Source organism: Hippocampus zosterae, chromosome 20, assembly GCF_025434085.1.
Source record: "Hippocampus zosterae strain Florida chromosome 20, ASM2543408v3, whole genome shotgun sequence".
Taxonomy (NCBI): domain Eukaryota; kingdom Metazoa; phylum Chordata; class Actinopteri; order Syngnathiformes; family Syngnathidae; genus Hippocampus; species Hippocampus zosterae.
The window spans coordinates 10,011,827-10,037,142 of record NC_067470.1 but is presented as its reverse complement, the minus strand read 5'-3'; the positions used below and the strand labels follow the sequence as shown (position 1 = coordinate 10,037,142).

General features: G+C 45.3%; 2 protein-coding genes and 1 long non-coding RNA gene across 5 annotated transcripts in view; 1 reads left to right on the top strand and 2 right to left on the bottom strand.

The window, feature by feature from the left end:
• Window positions 1-675: 675 nt before the first annotated feature.
• trpc1 (transient receptor potential cation channel, subfamily C, member 1) lies at window positions 676-13,215 on the bottom strand. Its single transcript, XM_052054100.1, has 13 exons — window positions 12,568-13,215; window positions 11,479-11,633; window positions 11,272-11,373; window positions 10,973-11,175; window positions 10,366-10,497; window positions 10,031-10,226; window positions 9,232-9,568; window positions 6,833-6,972; window positions 6,162-6,311; window positions 2,773-2,957; window positions 2,502-2,703; window positions 2,191-2,385; window positions 676-1,082 (listed from the first exon to the last, which is right to left on the bottom strand). The coding sequence occupies exons 1-13, from the start codon at window positions 12,731-12,733 to the stop codon at window positions 855-857; spliced, it is 2,391 nt and encodes a 796-aa protein (XP_051910060.1). The 5' UTR covers window positions 12,734-13,215; the 3' UTR covers window positions 676-854.
• A 1,513-nt stretch (window positions 13,216-14,728) lies between these two features.
• Window positions 14,729-16,953, top strand: LOC127592973 (carbohydrate sulfotransferase 2-like). The gene has a single exon (XM_052054114.1). The coding sequence runs from the start codon at window positions 15,418-15,420 to the stop codon at window positions 16,813-16,815; it is 1,398 nt and encodes a 465-aa protein (XP_051910074.1). The 5' UTR covers window positions 14,729-15,417; the 3' UTR covers window positions 16,816-16,953.
• Window positions 16,954-18,958: 2,005 nt separating this feature from the next.
• The window catches only part of LOC127592996 (uncharacterized), a 32,075-nt gene continuing 25,717 nt past the window's right edge, over window positions 18,959-25,316 (bottom strand). Inside the window, exons 4-7 of one of the 3 annotated variants that reach the window (XR_007960280.1) lie at window positions 23,524-24,024; window positions 22,132-22,253; window positions 20,684-20,931; window positions 18,959-19,302 (exon numbers count right to left, since the gene is read on the bottom strand). This is a non-coding gene — a long non-coding RNA (uncharacterized LOC127592996). The remainder of the gene's footprint in view (window positions 19,303-20,683; window positions 20,932-22,131; window positions 22,254-23,523; window positions 24,025-25,316) is intronic. The other 2 variants (XR_007960281.1, XR_007960279.1) reach the window with 2 other exon arrangements.

Sequence of the window (25,316 nt, the reverse complement as noted above, 5' to 3'; positions counted from 1 at the left end):
TGTAATATTAAATCTTCAATCTCGAAAATACAACAATTTTTTTGGAAAATATACCAATTTTCTTGTGAAAGTATGACTTTAGCCTCGACAATATATTTTTTTCAATTAAAAATGTGTACCTTTTTTTTCTTGAAAATACACAATGACCTAATCTTGAAATAATTTAATTTGTCTGGGAAATATTTGATTTAATTATTAAAAATAGCGTTTTTGTCTTTAAAAAAAAAAACTAATCTAAAAAATATTCCAAAATACAGCGTGCAACTTATCCGTTCTCAAAATATACCATTTAATCATAAAAAAGTATTTTTAATCTCCTAAATATGTTTTTTTCTCCATGAGATACTACTTGAATCTTGAAAATATCCACTTTCGTTTCCAAAAATATCCGACTTTTTTTCCTCTTCTTTCCAGGGTGGCCCCAACACGCTGTACCTTTTGAGTCTGAAGTTTGATAAATGTTTGAAAGCCACAAATTTAGTTGGGTTTTTTTTGTAAACTGTGCAATATTTGATACATATCGGATGAACTGTAGGTTACTCGACTGTTACTCTTGCGTCTGTGAATATTATTTATATTTTATTATTTGTCACGCTCCTTAATAAAAGTCTGAAAAATCAAATTGTGTTTCGAATTACCTTTTTTTTGTTTTGTTTTTTTTGGGAGGAGTAGCAGAAACATTGCATAAATATTTATTGTCAATTTTCTCCAAAACAATGCTTTCCGTCTTTTACAAAAAAAACATGAGACTACATGGATATTGTTTCTAGTTCGCCTCCGTCAGTTTGTGTTCTCCTCTTGTAGGATAAACGAATAGTGAGAGATGCGTGTCAAGAGGAAAAAGGAAAAGGCTTCTAGCTCCTGGGGTAGAACATGGCGTATTTGGAGGTACGGAAGCCCAGCAGGTCGCGCATCTCATTGCGGAACTTGGACAGGTCCTGCCGCAGGTCATTGAGGTTCTCCACCGTGGCCTGGTCCGTGCTCTGCATCTTCTGTCGCGTGGATGTCAGGTAGCGGTGCACCAAGCAGCACATGATCTTCTGGTAGTTCTCGTCGCGTTTTTGTTTCAGGTTCTTCCACTCCTGCGCAAGGAAGAGCAAACTGACCGTGATGGTTTTGTCTGAACTCAAAGCACAAAGGTAGAATTTCAACTTCCGAACCCCAACACCGGCTTGAAACATTTCCTTCAACCATTGCGGGAAACCCTGACTCAGACTTGAACTCCAAAAGCCTGCCATGTTAGCGTCTTGCTTGATTTATGAGTGATTTAAATTACGGCTTTTACGACAACAAGCAACAACTTGGAAAATAGTGGACAAGGCTTTTATTGCCAGCAGTTGAAGTTTACTGTTAAACTAAACATAAAACAAAGACAATTACACATTCCGCACGTTCCCAATAACCCGTTCAACCCAATAACAAATGTCCGCTATCTTAACACTAACACCAACATAAAAAATAAAACTAGCATCGACGTCGCGCCGTCATCATCCTTGAACTGTTGAAGATATGTGAACACAAACAGCGCAGCAACACATGTAGTGAGACAATAAAACAATAGTCGCTGACATATGTTCTTTATCCTCACTGACAAAATGGCCAGGATTACAGCAGCTTAACCCTTTCCTGCATCTTGTAACCCAGGGGTGTCAAACTCGTTTTTTGTCGCGGGCCACATTGTAGTTACGGTTTCCCTTGGAGGGCAGTTATGAATTTGGGGAAACCATATAAATGTTTAATCACCTCCACATACTGTATTACATAAACAGCGCACAACAAATTGATGGATAACTAGTTTTAAAATCAGAAGTCAATAATAATAATCATTGAGGATTACATATGACAATTTGAAATTTGAATTGAGACTTTAGCAAGCATCATGGAAATTGACATGCTCAATTTGCTTTTGCGGGCCAGATCTGGCCCCCCGGGCCTTGACTTTGAAACTTGCGGTGTAACCTGACAACACGAGAAGCTGGCAGTAACCGCTGTCCCCAATAGGGTTAAAAAGCAGTTATGACAGTCTTCTCCAGGTGTGTTCGTCTGCAGGCCCCAAACTGGCCAAGGCGCACACACCAGAAGGAGCCACAAAATGTCTGCATGAAATCACGACGCAGAAAGTCGAGATGGGGACTTAAGTTAGCCACCCTGTGTTGTGTTTGATGACGCGACATGAGCGACCGCGCTCACCTTCAGGCTGTTCTGTCTCTTGACTCTTCCCTTGGAGGTATGCGAGCAGATCCACTTGCTGATACTTGTGAGCAAGTAGCAGACGGTCTTGGGCGAGGGCAGGATGTTGAATGGCGGCGGCATTGTACACTTATCGTCGAAATAGCTCAGCCACAGTTTGGCCCGGGCAAACTTCCACTCTTTGTCCTCGTGATTCTATCCAAAACAATAATAATTTTGAAAACCGCAATTTCTAACTCCTGAGTATGCATGAATGTTAGGACGCTTCCTAAAGGTAACATGGTCGACATGGCCGCCAGCGGAACACTCACGGCGATTTGCCTGAAGCTTTTATGGAGCATGGCCACCAGCAACTTGGTCAGCACGATGACCACCACGATGTTGTAGGTGCCGATAATCAGGGCGCCCACAAAGGAGCGCAGTTCCTCCGTGTAGCTGATGCGGGTGACGAAGAGCGCCACGTGAGCCAACGAGAAGATATACCAGAAGAGGGCGTAGCAGGTGCCCATGAACCTGCGAGAAGAGAGCCACAAAAGTCATCTCTCAAGCGCGACGTTCACATCGAGCCAAGCCCGGACGTACGTGTGGAACGCGTCGTTGCTCTGCTGCTGGCAGAATATGCCTTGGCAGTCGCTAGGCGGGCTGTTGTCTGGGTCTTTCTGGTCCTTCCCATAGAGCTGTGTGAGTCCGATGGTGAAGGAGAACAAGACGAGCAAGAAAAGGCCCAGAAACTTGCCGAACTCCTGCAGCATCTGACCCATGGAGATCTGGTGAGAAATGGTTTCGAATGTCAATAAACACAGAACCAGACAGGACATTTAGATGACTGATTCTCTCATAGGGTTAAAATGACCAGTAGTAGCTCTACTTACGAACATCTCTTCATAGGAAATTTACGGGTTACAAAACGTCTCAACAGGAAAATATTGCCTCTTGTTACGAAATAAATTTCATGTTGCGAAAGGTAAAAATACAGTATGGGCGGCTGCTCGCAGCGACGAGTTTCCTGAGCGCAACATACTTATAACTGCTCTGCCATTGGCTAATACCGAGCATCATTCTGGCATCCCATTGGCTCAGAGGGACCTCTACCGAATGTGTCGATGTGTGTAGATAGATATGTGTCTATGCATGGGCCTTGTCAATCGCCCCTCAGGCCATGAGGCGTAACGATAGTTTGACGTAAATGGGAATCACCCAAAAAAAGTGTTCACCAGTCGGGCGATCGCTCACTATGCTGATGTTTGCCTTGGACATTTTCAAAGGATTTTTCAAAGTTGACAAAAGAAAACGTCCTTGGATGCGTTCTTTCCAAAACCCCTGGAAAAAAAAAACCCTTCTGAGAGAGAACATGGACTAAAGAGCGCAAAAACCGATGAGGACGCAGTTAAAAGTTAAATGACCATCTTTTTTATTCTTTACTCTTTGTTTTTTAATAATGCACAACTCTCATTCATTGTGCAATAATCTAATTGTAACATGTATTTGTTTCATATTTTGATGCATTTTTATGCTTTAGAAAACATGTCTGAATTTTGGGGGGCTTGGAATGGATTAGGGCATTTTCATGGAAAAAGCACCTCTACTTTCAAAATGTTCTCGTTCAGAAATTTCTTCCAGAACCAATTAATTTCGTAAGTAGAGGTACCACAGTAGAACTTCATGTGTGCAATCATGTAGAAAGAACTTGAGCACTTAAAAGTGTCTGGTGCTGTGGACTATAGATCAATGAGAATTGTTCCAAGTATTAACAGAGCTATTGCAATGACCATTGCAGGAATACTATGTGTGCAAAAAAATGCAAAGAGCTTCTATTGATTTGAGTTACGGTTAAGGGCGTTCATGGCCAAGGGGAAAAAGCTGTTTGAATGTTTTTGGTGCGCATGGATCGGTTGCGCTTGCATGAGTCGAGGAACAGTAAAAGGTGGTGGGCAGGATGTGGAGGGTCCAGTAGGATTTTCAGTGCCTTTGTCTTGGTTCTTGCGATGTCCTCGAGAGTGGGAAGTGCGGTGCCAATGATTTTTTTTCTGCAGTCCTAACTGTTTGCAGTCGGATTTATCCGTTCTTATGGCACCCCCAGACTAAACTGTGATGGAGGAACAGAGGAGTGATTCGAGGACTGCTGTGTAGAACTGTCTCAGCAGCTCCTGTGGCAGTTGGGCCTTTTCAGGATGGGATTGATATTGGCCTACCACTTCATGTCCCGAAGGCCTGTCTTGCGTATCAAGGGGCTATGTCTCCGTCAGGGTCCATGGAGGCCATCCTTTTATCTGTTCTTTGTCTGCCTCCTGGCCCTCTCGTAGGCGACGATTACAAACTGGCAGTCACACAATGTTGTCTTTCCCTGGACCGCATGATCGGATGGTCTGTTTTGTTTTTTCGGAACAGTCCCGTTTCCAGGAATGCTAATCCTTGACAGTGTACCACAGGTCTAAAGTTTCTTGATTCCATTTCTCTTTCGGCCCTGTGTTCCTGCGGTGTCATGTTACTTGAAATCATCAATCATCTTCATATGATTGCTCGGGCTTGTAGTTCCAAAAAGCCCATAAAAACCATACCGAGAATTGCCCGGAGCACATGATCCTATCTTTTCCTCGGAACATTACTTTTGCACGGATTTTTCGGGCCACGGTCCCCGAGGATAATTCGTCATGATGCGTTCGGTTCCTTCTACTTGCGGATTCAAAGATGGTCCAATCTTGACTGGAGTCTTACATAACCTTCAATCATCTCATCTCATTTTCTTCATATGGTTTCTTGGCCCTCAGACTGCACATTATCCATACTACTGCTATCACGCTTCCCGGGTTTTTTTTCACCCTAGTGTGATGCATGTGTATTTGATCGAAACATGCGTCCACCAGAATTCCAGTTGGGGTGATAAACTGGTTGGGTGGGAAAACAGGCCAAGAACAAATATTTCGGGACCTGAGGGGGACTTAATTGTTTCCAAGGGCTGACAAATGTTCCAGGACAGCCCAAACCACGAAATAAACAAACATCATCACCCTTTCCAGTGTGAACGAAAACCATCGCGTCTTGCCGCACGGTTTGCTTAGCTCCTTTGGACAAGAAGCTCGTCTTTGAGGGGGATCCATTCCCTTGTCACCATAAAATTTGCTCAGCGTGTTAACGCCGTTTTGCACGCGTCCAATTTGGGAGCTGCGGCGGCTCGTCTGGCCTTGGCGTGTGGCCCGACATGAAAACACAAGAGGAATGCAGCGAGTCGGGACCTCTCTGTTGAAACATAGCCCACCGACACTATTTTTAAAGATCCAAAAGTAGAAGCTTGCAAACTTTTTCAAAGCCAGGCACCTTTAAACAAATATTCCTGTACCTCCAAACACTTTGCAACAAAATTGGGCAAAAATGCAAATGATCGGGGCGGCGGGATGTCATAGCGGTTAGGGCATCTGACTTCAGAGTCTGGGTGCTCTCCAGGTTGCAGATCCCAATGATGCACACGCATTCTTTCCAACTTTAGTTCGTGATATGAGTCAGATGATGATTGGAAAGATGAAATGAGAGAAAAAAAAAAATACATTCACAGCACTGACTGACTCATGCACATGTGGAAACACGCGGGGCATCCCCATCGTGCACTCACGACGCGAATCACGTTTCCATTCGACCCAGACGGACCGTGATGTCACAACAGCTGAACAAGGGGCCTGAGGGTGAGCTGAGTGAAGGCGGAGGGCGCTAATTAGACATTGTCTGGCTCTGGCTGTTTTATAAGACGACCACAAAATTCATTTGTGCTTCATTGCTGGTAATGCGTGTAGTGTTCACTTGCGCCGTGGGCGTTAAAAAGCGCATTTCAGACGGTAGACGTTTCAGGAGGCATTTCATAATGATGATATAACACTTTTTTTCCCCAGAGCTGTTCTTTCACAGATGTGCTTGACGCATCCATCACCGTATCCCACGCACCATCGCCCATTTCAGAAGAAGCCACGTGACTCCCCTACCTGAAGCGGCCCCAGGATGGAGCTGGTGGTGTACATGAAGAAGAGGCGCAAATAGCTCAGCACGTTGGCAAAGGCGAACAGGCCCTCGGCCACCAGGATGGGATGGAAAGCATCCCAGTTTTTCCTCTCGGTATCTTCGACATTCTTGAACTGCGGAGGAAAGAAAACATTTTAGCTTTTCCAGCCTTCCAAGCCTGTAACAGTGGTCAAGCTCGGCTTTCGCTTCGGCCTACAGCAGGGGTGTCAAAGTCATTTTTGTCGCGGGCCACATTGAAGTGACGGTTTCCCTTGGAGGGCCGTTACGAATTTTGAGAAACCATATCAATGTTTAATCACCTCCAAATATTACGTACACAGCATACAACAAATTGCTGGATAACTAGTTTTAAAATCAGAAGTGAAGAATAATGACTGTTATTGTGGATTATGTGTGATAATTTGAAATGTTGGTTCAGAATTTAGCAAGCATCATGTAACTTGACATGCTTGATTTGCTTTCGCGGGCCACATAAAATGAGGTGGTGGGCCAGATCTGGCCCCCGGGCCTTGACTTTGACACCTGTGCGATGAGACATGAACGAGGGTGACGAGTGCTAAAATTCTTGATACTTGATGTTTCATAACACGCGGGCACTGTTGGTACTAGTGAAACGAAAGCACCCCCCGCGTACCTTGCTGTGAGCAACTATCTTGAGGGCGAAAGTAGCCAGGTAAAGGGAATTCATCACAAAGCTCAGCTGGTTCCTCGACTCGTCCAGAAAGTCTTCCAGCCCCTCGTACCAAAGACGCTTCACATCCGACCACACCATTCCTGTCGGACAGAGAACATTTTGGGCTGGGGGTGCAAGCTGGACATGTCGACCAGCCAATTGGGAGTCCACAATGAACCAAACGTGCATTTTGGTGTGGATTTTCAACAATTGAGGGATGGTGTGGGTTCGCTGGAATACTGATACTGCACATTTTTGTGCAACCACAATGGCGTCCTGGTGGAAGCGTGCCCATATTTGGAAGTGCTTGCCAAGCAGCCTGTTAAGGAGTGACAGGGAGGCTTTTCCTGCGGGTTGGTCGATTACTGTTAGCACTCGGAAATCACTCGGTCAGTGAAGTCAAACATTTTCAGGAAGTAGGGATGTGGGTGTATCTCCAAATTAGGCTTTTCTCCCTGCACGGGTGTTCAACTGGAATTTTATCGACAGGAAACCTGATTCTGATGCTTGTACACCATTGTTCCACACACGCAGTCCGTTTCCCGCCAATCAGTTGAGGAACGAAAGCTTTATTTGTTTTGCCTGTTTTTTATGGCAAGTGGAAGTGCAAAAACACACACACACACAAAGTGCGCTTACTGACACATGCATGATCTATCTAAATGTGCCCATGACAGCTAGTTTGCATGCTTTTAGAATGTGTGAGGAAACCGGAGTACCCGGAGAAAACCCACACAGGCCCGGGGAGAACATCCAAACTCCACACGGGAAGGCCGCAGCCAGCATCAAACCCACGACATCTGCACTGTGAGGTTGACGCGCTAACCACTCGACCACTGGGCCGCCCTTTAAATTATTTCAACATACGCCAATTCAAAACGACAATTTATCATTCATTATCAACCCTTTCACGCACCCTGTAACCTGACAACATGATAAGCTGTCCACTCTCGTAACCAACCGCTGTCCCTGAAAGGATTAAAATAAACAATATTAGATATTTAACGACACATTTCTTTTTTTTTTAACCATTCGAATGATTGCCCAGACCTAGTCTGTTTTCATTGGAAAAGCGATCAGGGGCTGTTCCTGCAGTGAATTACGACTCACCGAACCAATGATCTGCCGCCTGACTGCTGCAGGGTGCCGCAAGCATGAGTCAAAACATTATGGCCGAGAGGGCAGAGAGCCACCGCGGAGCTAATGGTTTCTTGGCAGTGGGCACAGATACTCAGCATTCTCCCGTGAGCCTGAGTACGTGTCAATGCCCCACTGGTGACGAACGGATGTCGATTTGGCGAAAGCAGGCTCCGTCGTTTAGAATCAAGGCGGCTGTTTGTTGTGTACACGCCTGATAGCATTATGGACACAGGATAGGCCTTTTGGACTGAAGCCAGGCCCATAACGCAAACATCTCATTTACGCTCCACTAGGTAATGTTCGACGTCAAATTAAAGGATATGATTGGCATCATTCCCATTTCAGTCGCTATGCGGGTGGCGGAAGCCGGACGTCCGATAATAGCATTAAGCATGAGATTAGTAGGGTGGTGATGGGAGTCAAGGCCACAGAAACTGTGAACGAGTCAAGGCCAAGACTTTGAAGCCCTGACTCCAAATCAAGACATGAAGATGTTGCGCATTTGAGGGGCTGAGACTACATCGAGTCCGACACTTAAGGAGCTGCCACTGCGTAAAAAAACAAGACTGACACAACACTGAGACTTTGAAGGGTTGATACGGAATCGAGCCAAAGACTAGGGGAGGTTAAGGCCAAGTCAAAACTAAGAAGTTAAGGCTCACAAATAAAAAAAATAAAATTGTTGAAATGAGCATGTCAATATATTCACAAACAAATCATACTTATGACTGCTGTCATTGGAATTATGTTTGAGACAGTCTGAACCCTTTGAGGGACAGCAGCTACTACAGTGGACAGCTTATCATGTGATCAGGTTACAGGGTGCGGGAAAGGTTTAAAGCACATGTGTCAAAGTCAAGGCCCGGGGGTCAGATCTGGCCCGGCACATCATTTCACGTGGCCCGCAGATGCAAATCATGTGTGTCAACTTTCATGATCCTTGCTGAAATCTGGACCAAAATGTCAAATTGTCATGAGCAATAAATAACGTTGAGATTTTGCATCGGCCCTCCGAGGGAAGCCGTAACTCGGAAGTGGCCCGCAACAAAAAATTTGTTTGACACCCATGGTTTAAAGTATGTCCATTATTGTCCACAATTTAGAATACAAGCTATTCCCTGAAAAGACAGAGCTTCTTCAAAATGACCAATCCTGAGAGCAAAGACCAATTGCTCCCAAAAAAAAAAAAACACATGAGCACGTAGCATGTGCAAGCTCACCTATGATCCAGAGGATGAGGAGGTAGTCAATCATCTCCAGCGCGGGCCCCATGGTGTTCTTCTTGCCCTCGTTGTAGACAAGCGAGTAGAGGTTGAGCAGCAGCAGGAAGGTGAAGTAGGAGGCGCTGTGGATGATGAACTTGACGAACGGCGTGTGAATGATCTGGCCCACGCGGGAGCGCGGCACTAGCAGGTAACAGAATGACAGCAGCGGCCACAGCATGGCCACACTCAGCACGGTGGCGAACTTCAGGCAGGTGTGCTTGCGCCGGTAGCTGGCCGTCTCGCCGAACCACACCGTGTTGAGAAACTGCTGGCAGTTGGACTGAGACACGAACTGAAAAACACGTGCGAGTAATGCTAATGGTAAGTTGAAAAAACAAAAAGAATTCCAAAATCTTGTTTCTTAAGCGAGTAAAAATTATCTGTTGGTGTAAATCAGGGGTGTCAAACTCATTTTTGTCGCGGGCCATATCATAATTACCAATTCCCTTGGAGGACCGTGAATGACTAAATTATATAAAGAAATCAAGAATAACGTTTGATTCAACGATTGTTTAAGAAACTAAAATGAGAGGTTTGGTAACAAGAAAATGCTAACAATATGCAACTGGTGTCTCTGAATTGGAACTTTTGGTATAGATTTTAGCAAGCATCATGGAAATTGTCATCTTTGATTTGCTTTCGCGGGCCACTCAAATGATGTGGTGGGTCAGATCTAGCCCCATGGCCTTGAGTTTGACACCACCTGTGGTGTAAATGCACGAGTGAATGTTTGCTTTGTCTTTGCGCGACTGACCTCTTTCTGGTTGTACTTGATGGCCAGTTTGAGGCGGCTGAGGTTCATGCGCTCCTCCAGGAGCCCTCGCTTGTCCACGGGATCCTCGTTGGATGTGTGGTTGAGAATGACCTCCAGCTCTCTGGAGTTGCGAGCCTGGGCCAGCAGATCTTTGGCGAACATCTTGCACTGCTTGGCCAGCTCCTCGTAATCGTTCCTGCACAAAAAGGCACAGCGGCGATATGGAAGAACGTGAATTAGGGAGCTTTAACGCTAGCTAAAACTCATCTGGAAATGCAACGCGCTTAAGCGCTTAATACTTTTGCCACGTCTGTGTGAAGAATATCAGTAAGCACCTGAACTCCACCTCCACAAGGCTGAGCTCCTTGAGATCCGTGCTAAGCTCAAAGGCTCTGAGGATGGGGTCTTCTTCCGTCAGCATGATAAGCGAAGGGCTGGCCAGGCAGCGATAGATGTCCAAGCGGAACCTAACCCCCAGAGAAGAGGCGGACAAATGAGCATCGAGACTGGGAGGTTGAAATTGTGGCTCTCGTAAAAAAAAAAAAAAAAAAAACACTTAAGAATGGCACACATATTAACTCATTCAGTACCAGCCAATTCTTGACCAAGTCTGAAAAGACGTTTAAAAACGTCTTTGGGAGTGAATGAGTTAATGAATTTTTTTTCCCCCACCCTTCTAAAATCAGCAAATGCCTGATCGTTGCTCGTCTCTGACAGATTGTTCTGAGAATGATTTTCTGAAATGATCTGCACAGAAAAGGGCGATTGTTGAATCCTGCACAATATTTACGACTGCAAATTCTTACGCGCGTGTGATCCCTTGGCCGAACACGAAACAACAGCCTATTGAAAAGTTAGTTACCAGATAAGCTAACGTTTAGCCTATTTTTTTCCCCCCATTTCTCCTTCTGCTAAGCATCTCAAGAATAACTCTGGGCGCACCTGGAGTGCCGCAAGCTGTCCTTCTTGTTCTTGGCGTTGCAGAGCGTACACTCGCAGCCGACGGCGTGCGGCCGCGGCAGTGAGATGTCCTGCTTCAGCAGCATGGTCAGGATCTCGTAATTGTTCCTGTGCGCCGCCAGGATGACGGGCGCCACGTCCATGGTGGTGGAATACTCGGGGTTCTGGATCCGCTGCATCAGTTTCTATGAGGAACGAATGAGGTGAAGTATATCGTGATTGACGGCGGACTGTTGTTTTTTTTTTCCTGTGTTGACAGTACTTGTTCTACGGGGACTCACGGCGATGGACGGCTTGGATGCGCGCCTTGGTCGATGGTTGAGGAGGATGTCGACAGCCCCCACCACTTCTGAATCGATGGCCACCAGCAGGGCGTCGGTAGCCTGCAAGGGAACAAAGCTCAGATGATGATGAATATGCATTTGATTCGTTGTTGAATGGCCCATCAGTGCATGATTGGAAGAACCGTACGCGTGTGCGTTTACTACCTGGCAGCCATGCTCAAGGAGAAGCTGCAGGATGTCGAGGTTCTCGTTCTCGATGGCGATGGTGGCGGCGTCGCGGCCCAACACGTCCACGCTGTTGACGTTGAGCTCGCCGTGCCGGTTTTCCTCCAGCAGCTTCTTCACCATGTAGTAGTCACCTGCCGACCAAAAATAACAAAACAAAACAAAAAAACGTCAAATAGACGGAGGCCAGCGCTTCCGGTCGTGGGGTCGGCTCAGGGTAAATCCTGTTTACAGTAACATCTCCCACAAAGGGCTGCTGCAGTTTCTGGGGCTCATTTGGAGACTTTATATGGTCAGGGTTGCTGTTTTGTGTCCTGCCTGTCAGTTCCGTCCGCATGCCTTTGTACTTTTATGCGGCCTCTGTAAGGGGTGGGCAAGTTTTTGTGCACAAGGGCCAATGTGATTTGCATTTTATTTAGTTTTTAGGAGTCGGAGGTGCCAGAGAGATCAGGCAATTTATAGATGATTAAAATTCAGTTTGTGTGTATGTCCATCTTAAAACGCAAAAGAATTCATGCTAACATTCCAAGTTTATTTAGAACAACCAATTTTGTTAGGGTATATATCGTAATTGGAAAAAAAAGAGATGAAAACGAACACATTAAAAAAATGATACATTTTAGTGAATCCTTTTTCAAACATACACAATAAGTACAATGGTTTATTGAACCTAAGTTTTTCACTAATTACAAGAAGCCAATTGTGCAATTAGTTCATGTAAAAAAATACAAATGTAAGAAACACCTTTTAACTGCAAATTGATTGAAAATAAATTGTATTTTTTTAACAATTTTTCCTAACATACCAGTCAATTCGGATAATTAATACATTTAAATAATTATTATTTCTCTGATTCTCATGCAAGGCCCCAGGTCCATTCATTGCCCACCCGTATTTTAATCCAAAACAAATGCAGCTGGGCCCTTTGATGGGCTTCTTCCAAACCAAACTCATTCGGAACAAACAATTATCGCATGATGTGGCAACTAAGGGGACTGGTGTCTCAGTACTTTAGCCGATGACATAGAAACATTTGAAACAATGCTCGCACACGCTTTGCCCACTGACCTTTCTCGCAGGCTAGCAGGAAGAGCTTCTCGTCCAGCGTGGTCTCCTCCTTCACCTCCCTGACGTCTTTCAGGGCGAGGAATTTATCCGGGGAAGAGGCGTCCGTGCCCTGGTACAGAGCTGCCATCACGACGGAGAGCGAACAGGGCCAAACGCTGACGTGCATCTCCGCCCCCAGCCCCTGACTGAAGAGCTGAGGTGGGGTCTCTCAAGGCAATGTTTTGTCGCGAGCGCGTCGCGGAGTGACCATCACAATTTCATCGAAGAGTCCGACGCTCCCTTGCGCACGCACCCGTACCGCGGCGGTGACGTCAGATCGAGGCGAGGAAGTGGCGGTCGAACGTCCGGTAAGACAAGAGGACGAGCGCCGTGTTTACATGCGCCATCGGCGGGGTGGGGGTGAGCTCGGTGGTCCTGATGCTGCTACTTCTGATGGTGCTGGTGACGAGTATCCTATTGCGCATGCGCGCTCCTGGTGCTGCCAATTACGTAACAGAGGCCTTTCGCTGCAGTTTTACAGCGCCTCACCGAAATACTGTACTGCTACATTGATTGTCATATCAACAATACCAAACAAATGTGGAAAAATAACAATGTATGTACTTATTGCTGCGATCATTATTTCATTCTCTACCATCATTCTTACTTTGTTGATTGTTATTGTGGAATGTATGATGACAGAATAAAAACACACACACACACATTCTAACTGTACAGTTATTGTCACGTCTCGGACAAGCCGAGTCAAGTCTGGATCCCAAAACGTAGACATAAACAAGGTCTCCGTAACAAACATATGTTTGAATGCAATAATCGTACCGACAAAGAGGTAACACAAAGCGCTGGTCAGAACAAGGACCAGAGGGAACATAAATCGAATTTTAAAAAAGCGCTTGCACAAAAGGCAAGGGAGAAAAGTTTAGACCGCAAATACAAACTAAAAACAATCGATCAAAATACACGCAAGCGAATAGCCAAATCACAAAACCAAAATTGTACTTACAAAAAACAGGGATACCGAGAGTACAAAACCCGAAACACGACGAGGTCAATAGGCAAATAGTCTATGAGCAGAGGAAAACAGCAATGCAAGAAACAATACTCCGGCAACAGGTGCACGGCAGATGAGTCCTTAAATACAGAGTCTACTAATCAAAGAATGGCAGCAGGTGCGTACCGAAGTCCGCTCATGCTACCTGCTGGCCAGACCGAAAACAGAATCATGACAGTTATAACTGTACACTTTATTAGTGGCCATCATATTTATCTATCTTGTTGAATGACATTGCCTTGTGTTATTTTTCTTGATTTGTGTTTTTTGATGTGTAACATTGTTCTTTTTATCATTACAGATTTCAGTCTAAACAGACAAGTACAATAATGAAGTACACGTACTGTACCACTATTAGTTTGCTACTACTTCTAAAACTACTACTGTACACTTAACCAATACAACACCATCTTTCACGTGTAAAGAGTCGCATCTCATTTACTGGCACACCTTTCGTTCGGCCAATTTTGTTTCTCACTTTTGATCATTCAACGCATACCTGGATGACAAAAAAGTGCAGTAGCTGTAAACAGCAGTAGAGGGCAGTGTGCAACAAGATTTATTTATTGAGGGAAAAAGTGTGAGAGAGAGAGAGAGAGAGAGAGAGAAAGAGAGAGAGAGAGAGAGAGAGGGAGAGAGAGAGAGAGAGAGAGAGCACGAGAGAGAGAATAACCGCACAGGAGATAATCAGGATTCGAACCCAGAACCTCACGCAAGAGTGAGACGGGCATGCTAGCCACATCGCTTTAAACCAAAAAGAAATTAGCAGTCATGTAACTGACGTTTTGTGATCTCTTAAACCATTTACTTTGAAACCAATTTTGACTAAGACGTCTCTGAACCACTGGTTAAAGGACACTTTGATTCTCTCCTCTTCCATCTCAAACTGCTTCAAACAACAAAGCGTGTGACGTGGTCAGGACTGCACGACTGTCCGTGTTTTATGTTATGTGTTGTGTTTATTATTTTACTTTATGTTACCCCACCCCACCCGCCGCCGCGACCCTAGCGGTTCGGAAGATGAATGAATGAATGTATTTCAAGAAGCAGAAAAGCCACAGATACTACTCGTTCTCTTTGCGATATGGGACGTAAAACAACGTTAATCAGATTGGCGGCCGGCTCACCCAATCGCTTAGCGAGTTCGACACGTGACGTCACACGGTTAACTAATGGTGTTACTCCGCGGGCGGAGCTTTGTCGTTAGCTTGAGATTGAATGTGGCCAGTGTGTGTATTCACCAACACGGGAGCGCAACGAGAGGAAGAAACGGCCAAACGCTCTTAAAAAACGCCATAAAAAAAAAACAACAACAACCCGGCACTTATGTGGATTTGAGGCTTCCTCGCAGCAGATGTGGATCGAATCGCGGTGAGGTCCGACGACAGTCCGCGCCAAATTGGTGACAGAGGAGTGGAGCGGGCACTGTTTTGTTGTCTGGGATGCGCATTTTCGGGAGTGGGGGTGGAAGGAGTACGCGTCCCGCGGCGAGTGCGCGGGGGGAGTGCTACGGCTCCACCATGGACAATAACGACTCTCCTCCTTGTTCCCTCCGCTCTCATCCGGCGTTGCCATGAAGACCATTGCGCAGTGCAGCGCCAAACATCATAGCCGGATTTGGAATTGGCCGGGATTACATAATAGAATCATCCTTGTCTAGCCCCCCCCCCCCCACCCCGTTTTTTTTTTTTTTTTGCTTCTACATATCCCCTCCACGTATCGTCAATGTAAGGAGAGTTGCTTTTGGGTGGGGGCCCGCCCGGCTTTATCTTGCCCGCCCGGCTGTGTCTTGGGCACAGATGAGAGGCAAAACATATCACCCACCGCTGAAGTTGACAGCACCCTGGGAGAAGGATGCTGGCTTCGGCAGGAAGCTCAAGACCTACAGGAATCATACCAAGATAATAGCGCAGCCCGGCATTGTGATGAAAGTGCTGCGCAGGAAGCGGATCGTGCTGTTTGCGGCCTACTTCCTGCTCCTGGTGCTCACCATGCTCAACTTGGCCAACTACAAGTGGACCAAGGAGCCGCAGCCTTGCAGCCACCCCGTGAGGGGCGCCGCCTACCAGGGCCGCTCCGACCTGCGCTACCTGTACAGGCCCTCGCTGGCCAAGAAGAGGCAGCTCATCTACGTGCTAACGACGTGGCGCTCTGGCTCGTCGTTCTTCGGTGAGCTGTTTAACCAGAACCCCGGCGTGTTCTTCCTGTACGAGCCCATGTGGCATATCTGGCAGAAGCTGTACCCGGGCGACGCCGTGTCCCTGCAAGGGGCGGCGCGCGATATGCTGAGCTCGCTGTACCGCTGCGACTTGTCCGTCTTTCAGCTTTACAACAGCCCTGGGGGCAAGAATTTCACCTCGCTGGGGTTGTTCGGCGCCACGTTGAACAAAGTGGTCTGCTCCTACCCTCTGTGCTCGGCTTACAGGAAAGACGTGGTGGGGATGGTGGATGACAAGGTGTGCAAAAAGTGCCCCCCGCAAAGCCTCAGACTGCTCGAGGACGAGTGCCTCAAGTACAACACGGTGGTCATCAAAGGGGTGCGCATTCTGGAAGTCAACGTTCTGGCACCCCTCATGGAGGACCCCTCCTTGGACCTGAAGGTGATCCACCTGGTCCGAGACCCGCGGGCGGTGGCCAACTCCCGCATCAAGTCCCGGCACGGCCTCATTCGGGAGAACCTGCAGGTGGTGCGCAGCCGGGACCCCAAACTCCGCCGGATCCCCTTCGTGGATCCCGGCCACAAGGCCAACAAGAAGGACGGCTCGGACTACCACTCCATCGGCGCCATGGAGGTGATCTGCGACCGCACCTCCCGTACGCTGAGGACGGCGCTGAATCCGCCCGGCTGGCTCAAGGGCAAGTACATGGTCGTGCGCTACGAGGACCTGGTGGACAACCCGGTGAAGACGCTGCGTAGCGTCTACCGCTTCGCTAACTTGACGGCCAACCGCGACATAGAGTCATTCGCCCTCAACATGACCAGCGGCTCCAGCTCGTCATCCAAGCCCTTTATCGTGTCGTCGCGCAACGCCACACAGGCGGCTAGCGCATGGCGGACGGTCCTGAGCATCCAGCAGATCAAGCAGGTCGAGGACTACTGCCACCACTCCATGGCTGTGCTGGGCTATGAGCGCGTGCGGACCGCCGGCGAGGCCAAGGACCTGACCAAATCACTACTGACGCACTCCAAGCTGTGAAGATGCCGCCAAAGACACAAAAGTGGGAGCACCTCAGTCACGCCACCTTCGGAATGTACCGCCTTTAGGAACACTGGTCGTCATCCATAGCCATGCCTACCACTGACCAAAAAAAAGAGAAAAAAAAACAAACGAAAATCTCAGGGGTTCTCAAACTTTTTGGGTCCGGGGGCTTCATAAAATCCAAACATCAACTAAACATAATGTACCCTGAAAGGCATTTGGGATTCAAAAGTCGCTCATTTATGCTTTTTTTGGGGGGCGGGGGTGAAAAGTAATGGATGGCCTGGTGGACCAGTGGTTAGCGTGTCGATCTCACAGTGCAGAGGTCGTGGGTTCGATTCCAGCTCCAGCCTTCCTCTGTGGAGTTTGCATGTTCTCCTTGGTTTTGCGTGGGTTTTCTCCGGGTACTCCGGTTTCCTCCCACATTCCAAAAACATGCATTGCAGGCTGATTGAACACCCAAAAATTGTCCAGTGGTGTGAGTATGAGCGCGGATGGTTGTGTGTGTGCCCTGCGATCGGCTGGCAACCGGTTCAGGGTGTCACCCGCCTACTGCCCGGAGACAGCTGGGATAGCCTCCAGCACCCCCCGCGCCCTTGTGAGGAGAAAGCGGATCGGAAAATGAATGAAAAGTAATGAAATAAAGTCGTATTTTTCCGAGATGAAGTCATAATAGAACGATATTTGAGCAAAAAGTTTGACGAGGAAAGAAAGTTACATTCAGTGAATTTCAGAAATACAATTCTCAACTAATACTGTATTATGCCATTTAATTAAAAACATTAATTATATATTTTTTACACGTTAGAAAAAAAAATATCCAGCAAAATGTGGATTCACAAGTACATTTTCTAGCTTGGGCCATCTAGTAAAAGAAAGTTTACAATATGAACACAATGGATAAATCTCAGTACTATTTACAATTTTCCTTCACATACTTTAATTATTATTATTATTATGATTGTTATTTTTTATTCATCAGCCTGACAGCAGTCGGTAGGAACGAGCGTCGGTATCTCTCCTTCTTGCTAAGTGGCATTGTGACAAGATTTTCTGTCAAAAATGATGCATCTCGTTATGGTCACTACAACCTAAGTATTAAGGACCAACAATTTGGAAACTCTGATTTTTTTTGGTGGGGTTGAGGGTTCGGGAAAAATATATTTTAAGAATGTTTTTGTGTGACACTGCCAGTAGAAATTTTGGTCCCAAAAAGACCTTAAATTAGAATGTATATATTTTTAACCCTTTCATGCACCCTGTAACCTGATAACGTGTTCAACTGTCCGCAGTAGTAACCACTGTCCCAGAGTTTTGGGTTAATGATACAACATTATTTATTGCAACTTATTTTGCAGACCCAAAGCTACGGCTCGCGGACCCCAGTTTGAGAACCCCTGCTCTGACGATCGTGTATCTTTTAAAAGTGGATGTTATTTTTTTGAATGTCGGGAAGAAAAAAAAACAAATGTTTTTCAATCTCCATATCGTCTGTACAAGTGGAACTAGTGGATGAAAATAATGTTTAAAGTCAAAGACAATCAATGCCATGTTTGAGTAGGTGACTTTGTATGAATTTTTTATTTTACTTTAATTGTTCTTTTTTTTTTGTCCTTGTGGGATGATGGACAAAAGTCTCGACCGCTGCGGAGCTGCTAAAGTCCTTGTCATCGATGTGAGAAGTCTTGTTTTTCCAAAGTTTACAATGGCTCACTCTACTCTCATCTGACTCTTACGTGAACCCCAGTGTGTGGTGGTGGTGGTGGTGAGGGGGGGAAATATCAAGTAAACAAGCAAAGAGTTACCAAGTTTTTTGGGCCTGTGTATTGATTCGGTTTTGCACGCTTTTCTTACACACCTCTTGAAGCTCGGTGATATTTATTAAAAAATAAAAAAAATCAGTAAATTGAAAGTCGGATTACCGTACAATGATGATACAAACAAATCTGTGGCTTTGTCACCTCAGCTGTTTCATGAAAGAATGATACGTAAACACAGATTTGCATCAGGAACAAGTTAAACATTTTCGATTATCGGAATGGTCGATTATGTGGGATTGATTTGTTATTCATCGTGTCTTGGAGTGACGGCAAAATGGTCAGATGGGATAGACTTCATCTCATGAGCACTCGAGAAAATTGATAATATGAGTTTTTATTATGACATCGTTCGAGAGGAAAAGTTCAAAATTGTCCCTCATCTAAACGGTCTGCTTCTAAATGCGAATCCGTTTTCGTGGTGTGGTAAAACAGAGAAGCAGGAAAAAAAAACAAAACAGGATTCTTGATGCTCAAAGTGGCCCCGAAATGACACTAAGTATAATCTTGTCATTGTGAGTCTCCACAATGACAAGATTACACAGCAAAGTCTGTGAAAGCTTACCTTCTCCCCCTCCCTTCCATCTTCGTCATCTTCTCGCCAGCAGTTTCTTTTCCCTTCCATTGAACCAGCCACTTCACACTGCAGTGCCTCTAAATTGCTTTACTAACAGGGGGGGAATAAATCATCATGAGGCAAAATTAAAATACATTCTAAACACGGAGGATTGTTTTAACACCTGATGCGACGTTTTATCAGTCTGGATGGATCTGCTAAAAAAAAAAAAAGTCATCTCGATTTTGCTGCTCACTTGGGACAAGGTGACTAGCTGACTTCTGATTTTATCCATGTCTCCCTTCGACAGCAAATAAGTTGAGACTGTGGCAACCAAAAATCATTTTAGCATTCAAGATATTGGCAGTACAGATTTTAGCAAGCATCACAGAAGTTGTTTGATTTGGTTTCGCGGGCCACATAAAATGATATGGCGGGCCAAATCTGGCCCCCCGGGCTATGAGTTTCACACCTGTGCATTAAAATAACCATAAAGCACTTGTATAATGTTGTAAAGCACTTCATGTGGTTAGCATAGACACATTTACTGTACTTTCTTTTTTGCAGTGTGGTGAAATGACCCCCCTCCCGCCAAAGGCTCTTTCTTTCCATTTTTTAAAGACTCCTCCCACTTTCAGAGAAAGCTACATTACATTTTGGGGACTGTTTTCTATTTGTTTAAGCAGAGTATCCACTTTAAGATGGCAACAGGGCCCCTGTTCTTTTTCTTTTTAGCTTTTACTTTAAGAGAGGACTGAGAATAGCATCTCTTTAAAACAAGAACAGGGAATGCTTTCGCTTTTTTTTCTCTTCTTTTTAGCTCTTTCAGACTTTTGTGATTTAGTGCTACATAAATAAGTGCGACTTTCATTTTTAAGGTGCCGTTCCTTTAAGAAGGGGACAGAAACATTTTTTGGATGGTCTTTTTAGGACAGCAACAGGGAAAATATTTTTTTTTCCACTCAACTTTTAAAGTCAGCCGAGGCCCATATTCAAAAACATGATGCTCGAATCATACCAATGTTTATTTCAGTTTCTGAGCATGTTTGAGCTAAATTTAAGTTGTTTTTTTTCCCCCAAGCCCATTTTTTCCAAGGTTTTGTTTGTTTTATGGAACGTATAATGTGCCGCATAAAAAACTGCGGCGGATCGTTTTTGACCCATCAAAATGATATCCAAATACAGAATATATACAAAAATACTGCCAATTTAAAATTAGATTTATTTAATTTTTTGTGTGTGTGTGATTTAAAAATGGCTTTCAAATACATTGTGATGTTGTTTTGAACTCTATCGCTTGTTCAGCCCTCATTTTGTCCATGCTTTCTCATTTTCCCCCTCCCAAACATCGATGGGACTGCAGCAGCTGCTCAATGCCCAAGTGTGCGTGTCGCACAATTGAAAGCTCACACTGGCCTCACAATGAATCTCTTTGTTCAATGATGTTAATGGAATTTCAATTTGGAAGGGTGTGTGTATGCTAGCGTCTGACATTGTGGGACATAGATCCCTACCCGCCTCTTTCCACCCTGACGGCCCCCGGGCCCAGTGACCCCCGTTCATTGTGGAAGGCAGGGCCTTTGCTTTCAAGGCAGCGGGTGCCGAAAAGCCGAAGTCAGAGGTAAGACATCCCCGGTGGGAGCCAGGGCCTCCGTCCGAGATCCAATTGCATCCTTCCTGCAGGTGTTTTGACATTTACTGTCCTAAGTTTCCTCACGCCACAATCATCTGACCTAAATCCTGCAATGGTAAAACACAACAGAGTAAGAAAATGCTTTTCATATTGTATGATGTCATCCGCGCTATGCCATCAAATATTATGAGACCCTTTTTGAACCCTTTCAGGGACAGCTTATCAGGTTACAGATTATATGTTTAGAGCTGTACTCCACCCCGCAGCCCCCTACTGTGAAAAGGGTGGTGTCTTTTCAAAGGTAGTGTTTATTTGTCTTAAGTGAGTGACCTCCTGACCAATCGCACCATGGGGTAAGGAAATACCATATGTTCCATTTTTTGTTCTATCCATTCACCAAACTTGAATGACAAACTCTTGTGAAAAGGAAAAAAAAAAACTAATAAATCGAATGAAAATTTACAAGGCGTGATTTCAGGGTTTTTCGTGGCACAAACACATTTATTTTGGTCAGTACGTTAAAAGCATTTTCCTTTCCAGAGACCAAGTACAGATTCCGAATGAAGTGTTGGAAGAAATTCAGCAGTGCACTTTGAACCGGCTTTAATTTCCATTTAAACACAGCAGAAGTCTCTTCTTGTGTCATCCTACCTGTCAAAATGACCTCGGATGTCACTGGCAAAGAACAAACCGAGCGCAATTTAGTAAGCATAAGATAAAAAGGTTGAATTAAAGATGACTACGCATACATCCTTAATTCAGTTCGAGCCGACTTGCGCCTCGGCGGGGCTCTACTTCGGGGCTCTGCGACTTGCAAAAAGAAGTATGGAGTTTCACAATCTACATTTTCAAGTTTCATTCGCTTTACACCACAATATCAAATAAATGTGCTCCCAGTGGGTGGATTCTTCATTCACTTTGGAAAAATTCAACCTTGGAAAAAAAATAAAAGAATGACATCAAATCGCAATAAAGGAAATTGCAATTAGACTCTTTTTCAAAATGCTTGAGCCCTAATTGAAATGCCATTAATCTATTCCAGCCCCCAGAAAGATAAAAAAGTAGAACAGACTTGAAGGTGTAAGGCACCGATTTAAAAAAAAACAACAACTTAAAAACAAACAAAAAAGCCCACCAAATTTATTGCCGCAAGCCTTCTGCCAGCCAAAAATGACCTAACAAAAAACATTAAGCAAGAGGCCACAAGGCTTCAATTGGAAGTATGCCCTTGGATCTGATGTGTAAATCCAGCCTTTGTTTAAGTCAATACAGTCCATAAAGTAAAAAAATATGTGTGTCTGTCTTACCAAGCGCTGCAACCGGTCGTGAGGCCATTAAGCGCTCCAATTGGATTAGTTGAAACATAATGGAGTCAGCACAGGGCTCAGGAGTGCTTTCCCATTTAACTGCATGTCTGCAGCGATGTTTCCTATTGTGCGTATCAATAACCAACACCGTTCGCTTCATTAGGTTTACCCATTTCGAATGCTACCACTTAAAAGATAATCATGCCCGGTTTTCTTCATATTTGTTGCAAGGGTACATATTGTGGCAACTCGACTTTTGAATGGCATGTCCAATAAGTGTGAAACTGAAGAACCGAGGATTTTTTTGGGGGGGGGAGGGGTGGATGGATGGATGAATGGAGATAGTTAGCTAGGTAGCTAGCTAGATAGATCGAGCACTAGCTAGCCAGCTAGCTAGATCGAGCGCTAGCTAGCCAGCTAGCTAGATAGATAGAGCGCTAGCTAGCTAAATAGAAAAAAATGAGTCAGACCTCGACAAGATGTGAGAGAGCTGATTGGTTGACACACAGAGGTGACGAGAGCAGGTGAAAAGGAAAACCGAAAGAGTAAGGCTGATGGCAGGATGTCGTGACCCTCATTTAATTTTGAAATTAAAAAGTCTTACTTGCTTTCGTCTCTCACATGAATCAGAAACAAAACATTTTGACCATCGCCACACAGTCCCCAAGCAAACCTCAAGGAAGAAAATATTTTTGCGAGAAACCGCATCGAGTCTCTCCATTATCCGAACCACTTTATCCTGATGAGAGGGTATGCTGGAGGCAATCCCAGCTGTCTTTGGGCAAAAGGCGGGGCACAATATACAAACCACCATTCGCACTGACAGTCACACCTCAGGACAATTTCCAGTGATCGGTTAACTGACTGTGCCCGGAGAGACCCCAAAGATGTTTCCACCTTGAAAAATCTCCAAAAGCTCCATTAGTCAATGTGGGTGCATTCTTTGAGAACGAATGCGGGACACCGACTAACAGAGATGCACAACTGTGTTTTTAAAACAGCTTCTGACTGACTGTGCCTAATTAATCAATGCGGCACTAATGCCAAAGATCGTTAATGAGATTGGGCCATACCTGCATTTTGCTACGCGGCGCAGCAATGCAGAGGCAGAAGCAGAGCCGCGGAATACAGAATGCCCCTCTTGGGAATTTGGGGGGGGGGGGGGGGGTTCTGCACAAATGCAATCAGGGAAAAGTGGCTCGCAGAGACAAAAGCAATATTTTACAAGCCGGCAGCCTGCAGATGCCGACGAATACGCTCCGTATTGACAGGCGGCACATCCAGATTGGTGAAAATCGTCTGGATGTGCAAATACATCCACTCGGGGGTCTGCGTGGGGAGAAAATCTAATAGAACGCGTAGATCTGTTGAGATCTACTGCAGCGTATTTACCTGTGACGCAGTCACACCGAAAGTCAGATCCCGCCTCGGTTTGACCTTTGAACGCAATCTCAACAAAATCAGCCTCATCCTGAGCAGATCACGCTAAGAAAATGTCAGCCGGCTCAACCTTTGATTAGCGATAAACAGTGCCGCAATTATACCCGATCGTTTGACTGGCAGCTATGATTACCCCGCTTCAGGGCAGGGAACGGGGAAGGAGGGGGGCAGGTACTTTGTAGCTAGCTGGACTGAACTGAAACAAAGTGACTCCCAGTCTACATGAATGTCATTCCGAAGTCAAAATGCAGTCGCTGGATTTTTCTCTGTGAACTTGCCGTTTGCCTCGCATTAGCGGACGACTGTTGAGTAACTGTTATGTGTGGCTTGGGTGCTATGATGTCAAAACGTGAAGAGTATGATGAAGGCGGGTCAGGACAGGACAGGACAGGACAGATGTAGTGAGCTGGGAAGTGGTCCCATCGGTGTAAGGCAATGGCGTACCAATCTCCCCTGTAAAGAATCAACGCAAATGAGATAACAGTTCAGGAAGATAAAACATCCACATGGGAGGAGGTGTGTGTGTGTGGGGGGGGGGGGGGGAACAATCACCAAGCACATAAATCCCATAGGCGTGTTAGCAAATCAATTTGGCTACACCCGTGAGAGAATGACTTGGCAACCTTTTAACTCAGAACATTCAACTCACACAAGTTGCTCTAACATCAAAACTCCTTCGTGATATTAACCCTTTCAGGGACAGCGGTTACTACAGTGGACAGCTTATCAGGTTATCATTGTTGGTGCATGAAAGGGTTAAATAATTTCGATATTTCCTTCTTATGGGTGGTGATGGCAGTTGGCGTTGGGAGCAGATCAATTTTGTCGGTGTTGCCATCATCGTGGGGAATATTAATGTTGCTTGATACATCTGTTGTGCTTTTGTGCCTCCCCTGGTCGCTCAATCCATCTTTCCGTTTTCTCTGTCTGTGTCATTTTTGTCGCGGGCCACATTTTGTTATAGTTTCCCTTGGAGGGCCGTTATGACTGATACCAAATAAAAAAAGTCAATAACTGTTTATTCAATTATTGTTTAAGTTACTGTAATGAAGGGTTTGGTTGCACGAAAATGTTAACAATATGTCTCTTATTTATTATATATGAGAAATTTTGGTGGAGATTTTAGCAAGCGTCATGGAAGTTGACATGCGTGATTTGCTTTCGCGGGCCATATAAAATGTGGCGGGCCAGATTTGGCCCCTGGGCCTTGACTTTGACACCTGTGGTCTATATCAACTCAACCGGCAGAAGATAAGAGCCATGAACGACCCAATTTGGGATCACTTCGTAATCGGATGTGTTGATGTCAATTTTATGACCGGAACATGATGGGTTCCCTCATATGGATGATCCTTTTTCACCATTAAGATACAAGACCAGAGATGTTCACCTCCTGTTTGAACCCATGGCTTTTTCACTTACATTTAAAAAGCAGCAGAAAATGTCCACTTTTCCACGAGGAGTCATTCCGAGAACAAGATTCCCCCCCCCCCCCCCCCCCCGCCCCTCTTCCTGTGCTGTTGGGGTCAGCAGTTAACGGCCTCTCACCGTTTGCCACACCATACTCAGATTTCACGTTGAACGCTCCCAACGTTAAGTGTTTGCAGGAACGCGACGGGGGAGGTAAGTGCGCTCAGTACGCTCTGCTGCTTTTCCTTTGTGATCCGGCTCTTTACCGTATTTTTTTTTTTTTTTTGAGTCTTATAAAAAAATATCACTGATCAAGCAACTTGGTTCATGAACGC

Bases quoted from the DNA above. Each gene is read 5' to 3' on its own strand.
- trpc1 (XM_052054100.1), bottom strand. From the start codon at position 12,733: ATGCACGTCAGCGTTTGGCCCTGTTCGCTCTCCGTCGTGATGGCAGCT. The intron at 11,374-11,478 runs GTAGTAAACGCA...GTTCCCTTGCAG, and splicing joins TCCTTGAGCATGGCTGCCAG to GCTACCGACGCCCTGCTGGT. The intron at 9,569-10,030 runs GTCAGTCGCGCA...CGTGTTTTTCAG, and splicing joins TCAAGTACAACCAGAAAGAG to TTCGTGTCTCAGTCCAACTG.
- LOC127592973 (XM_052054114.1), top strand. From the start codon at position 15,418: ATGAGAGGCAAAACATATCACCCACCGCTGAAGTTGACAGCACCCTGG.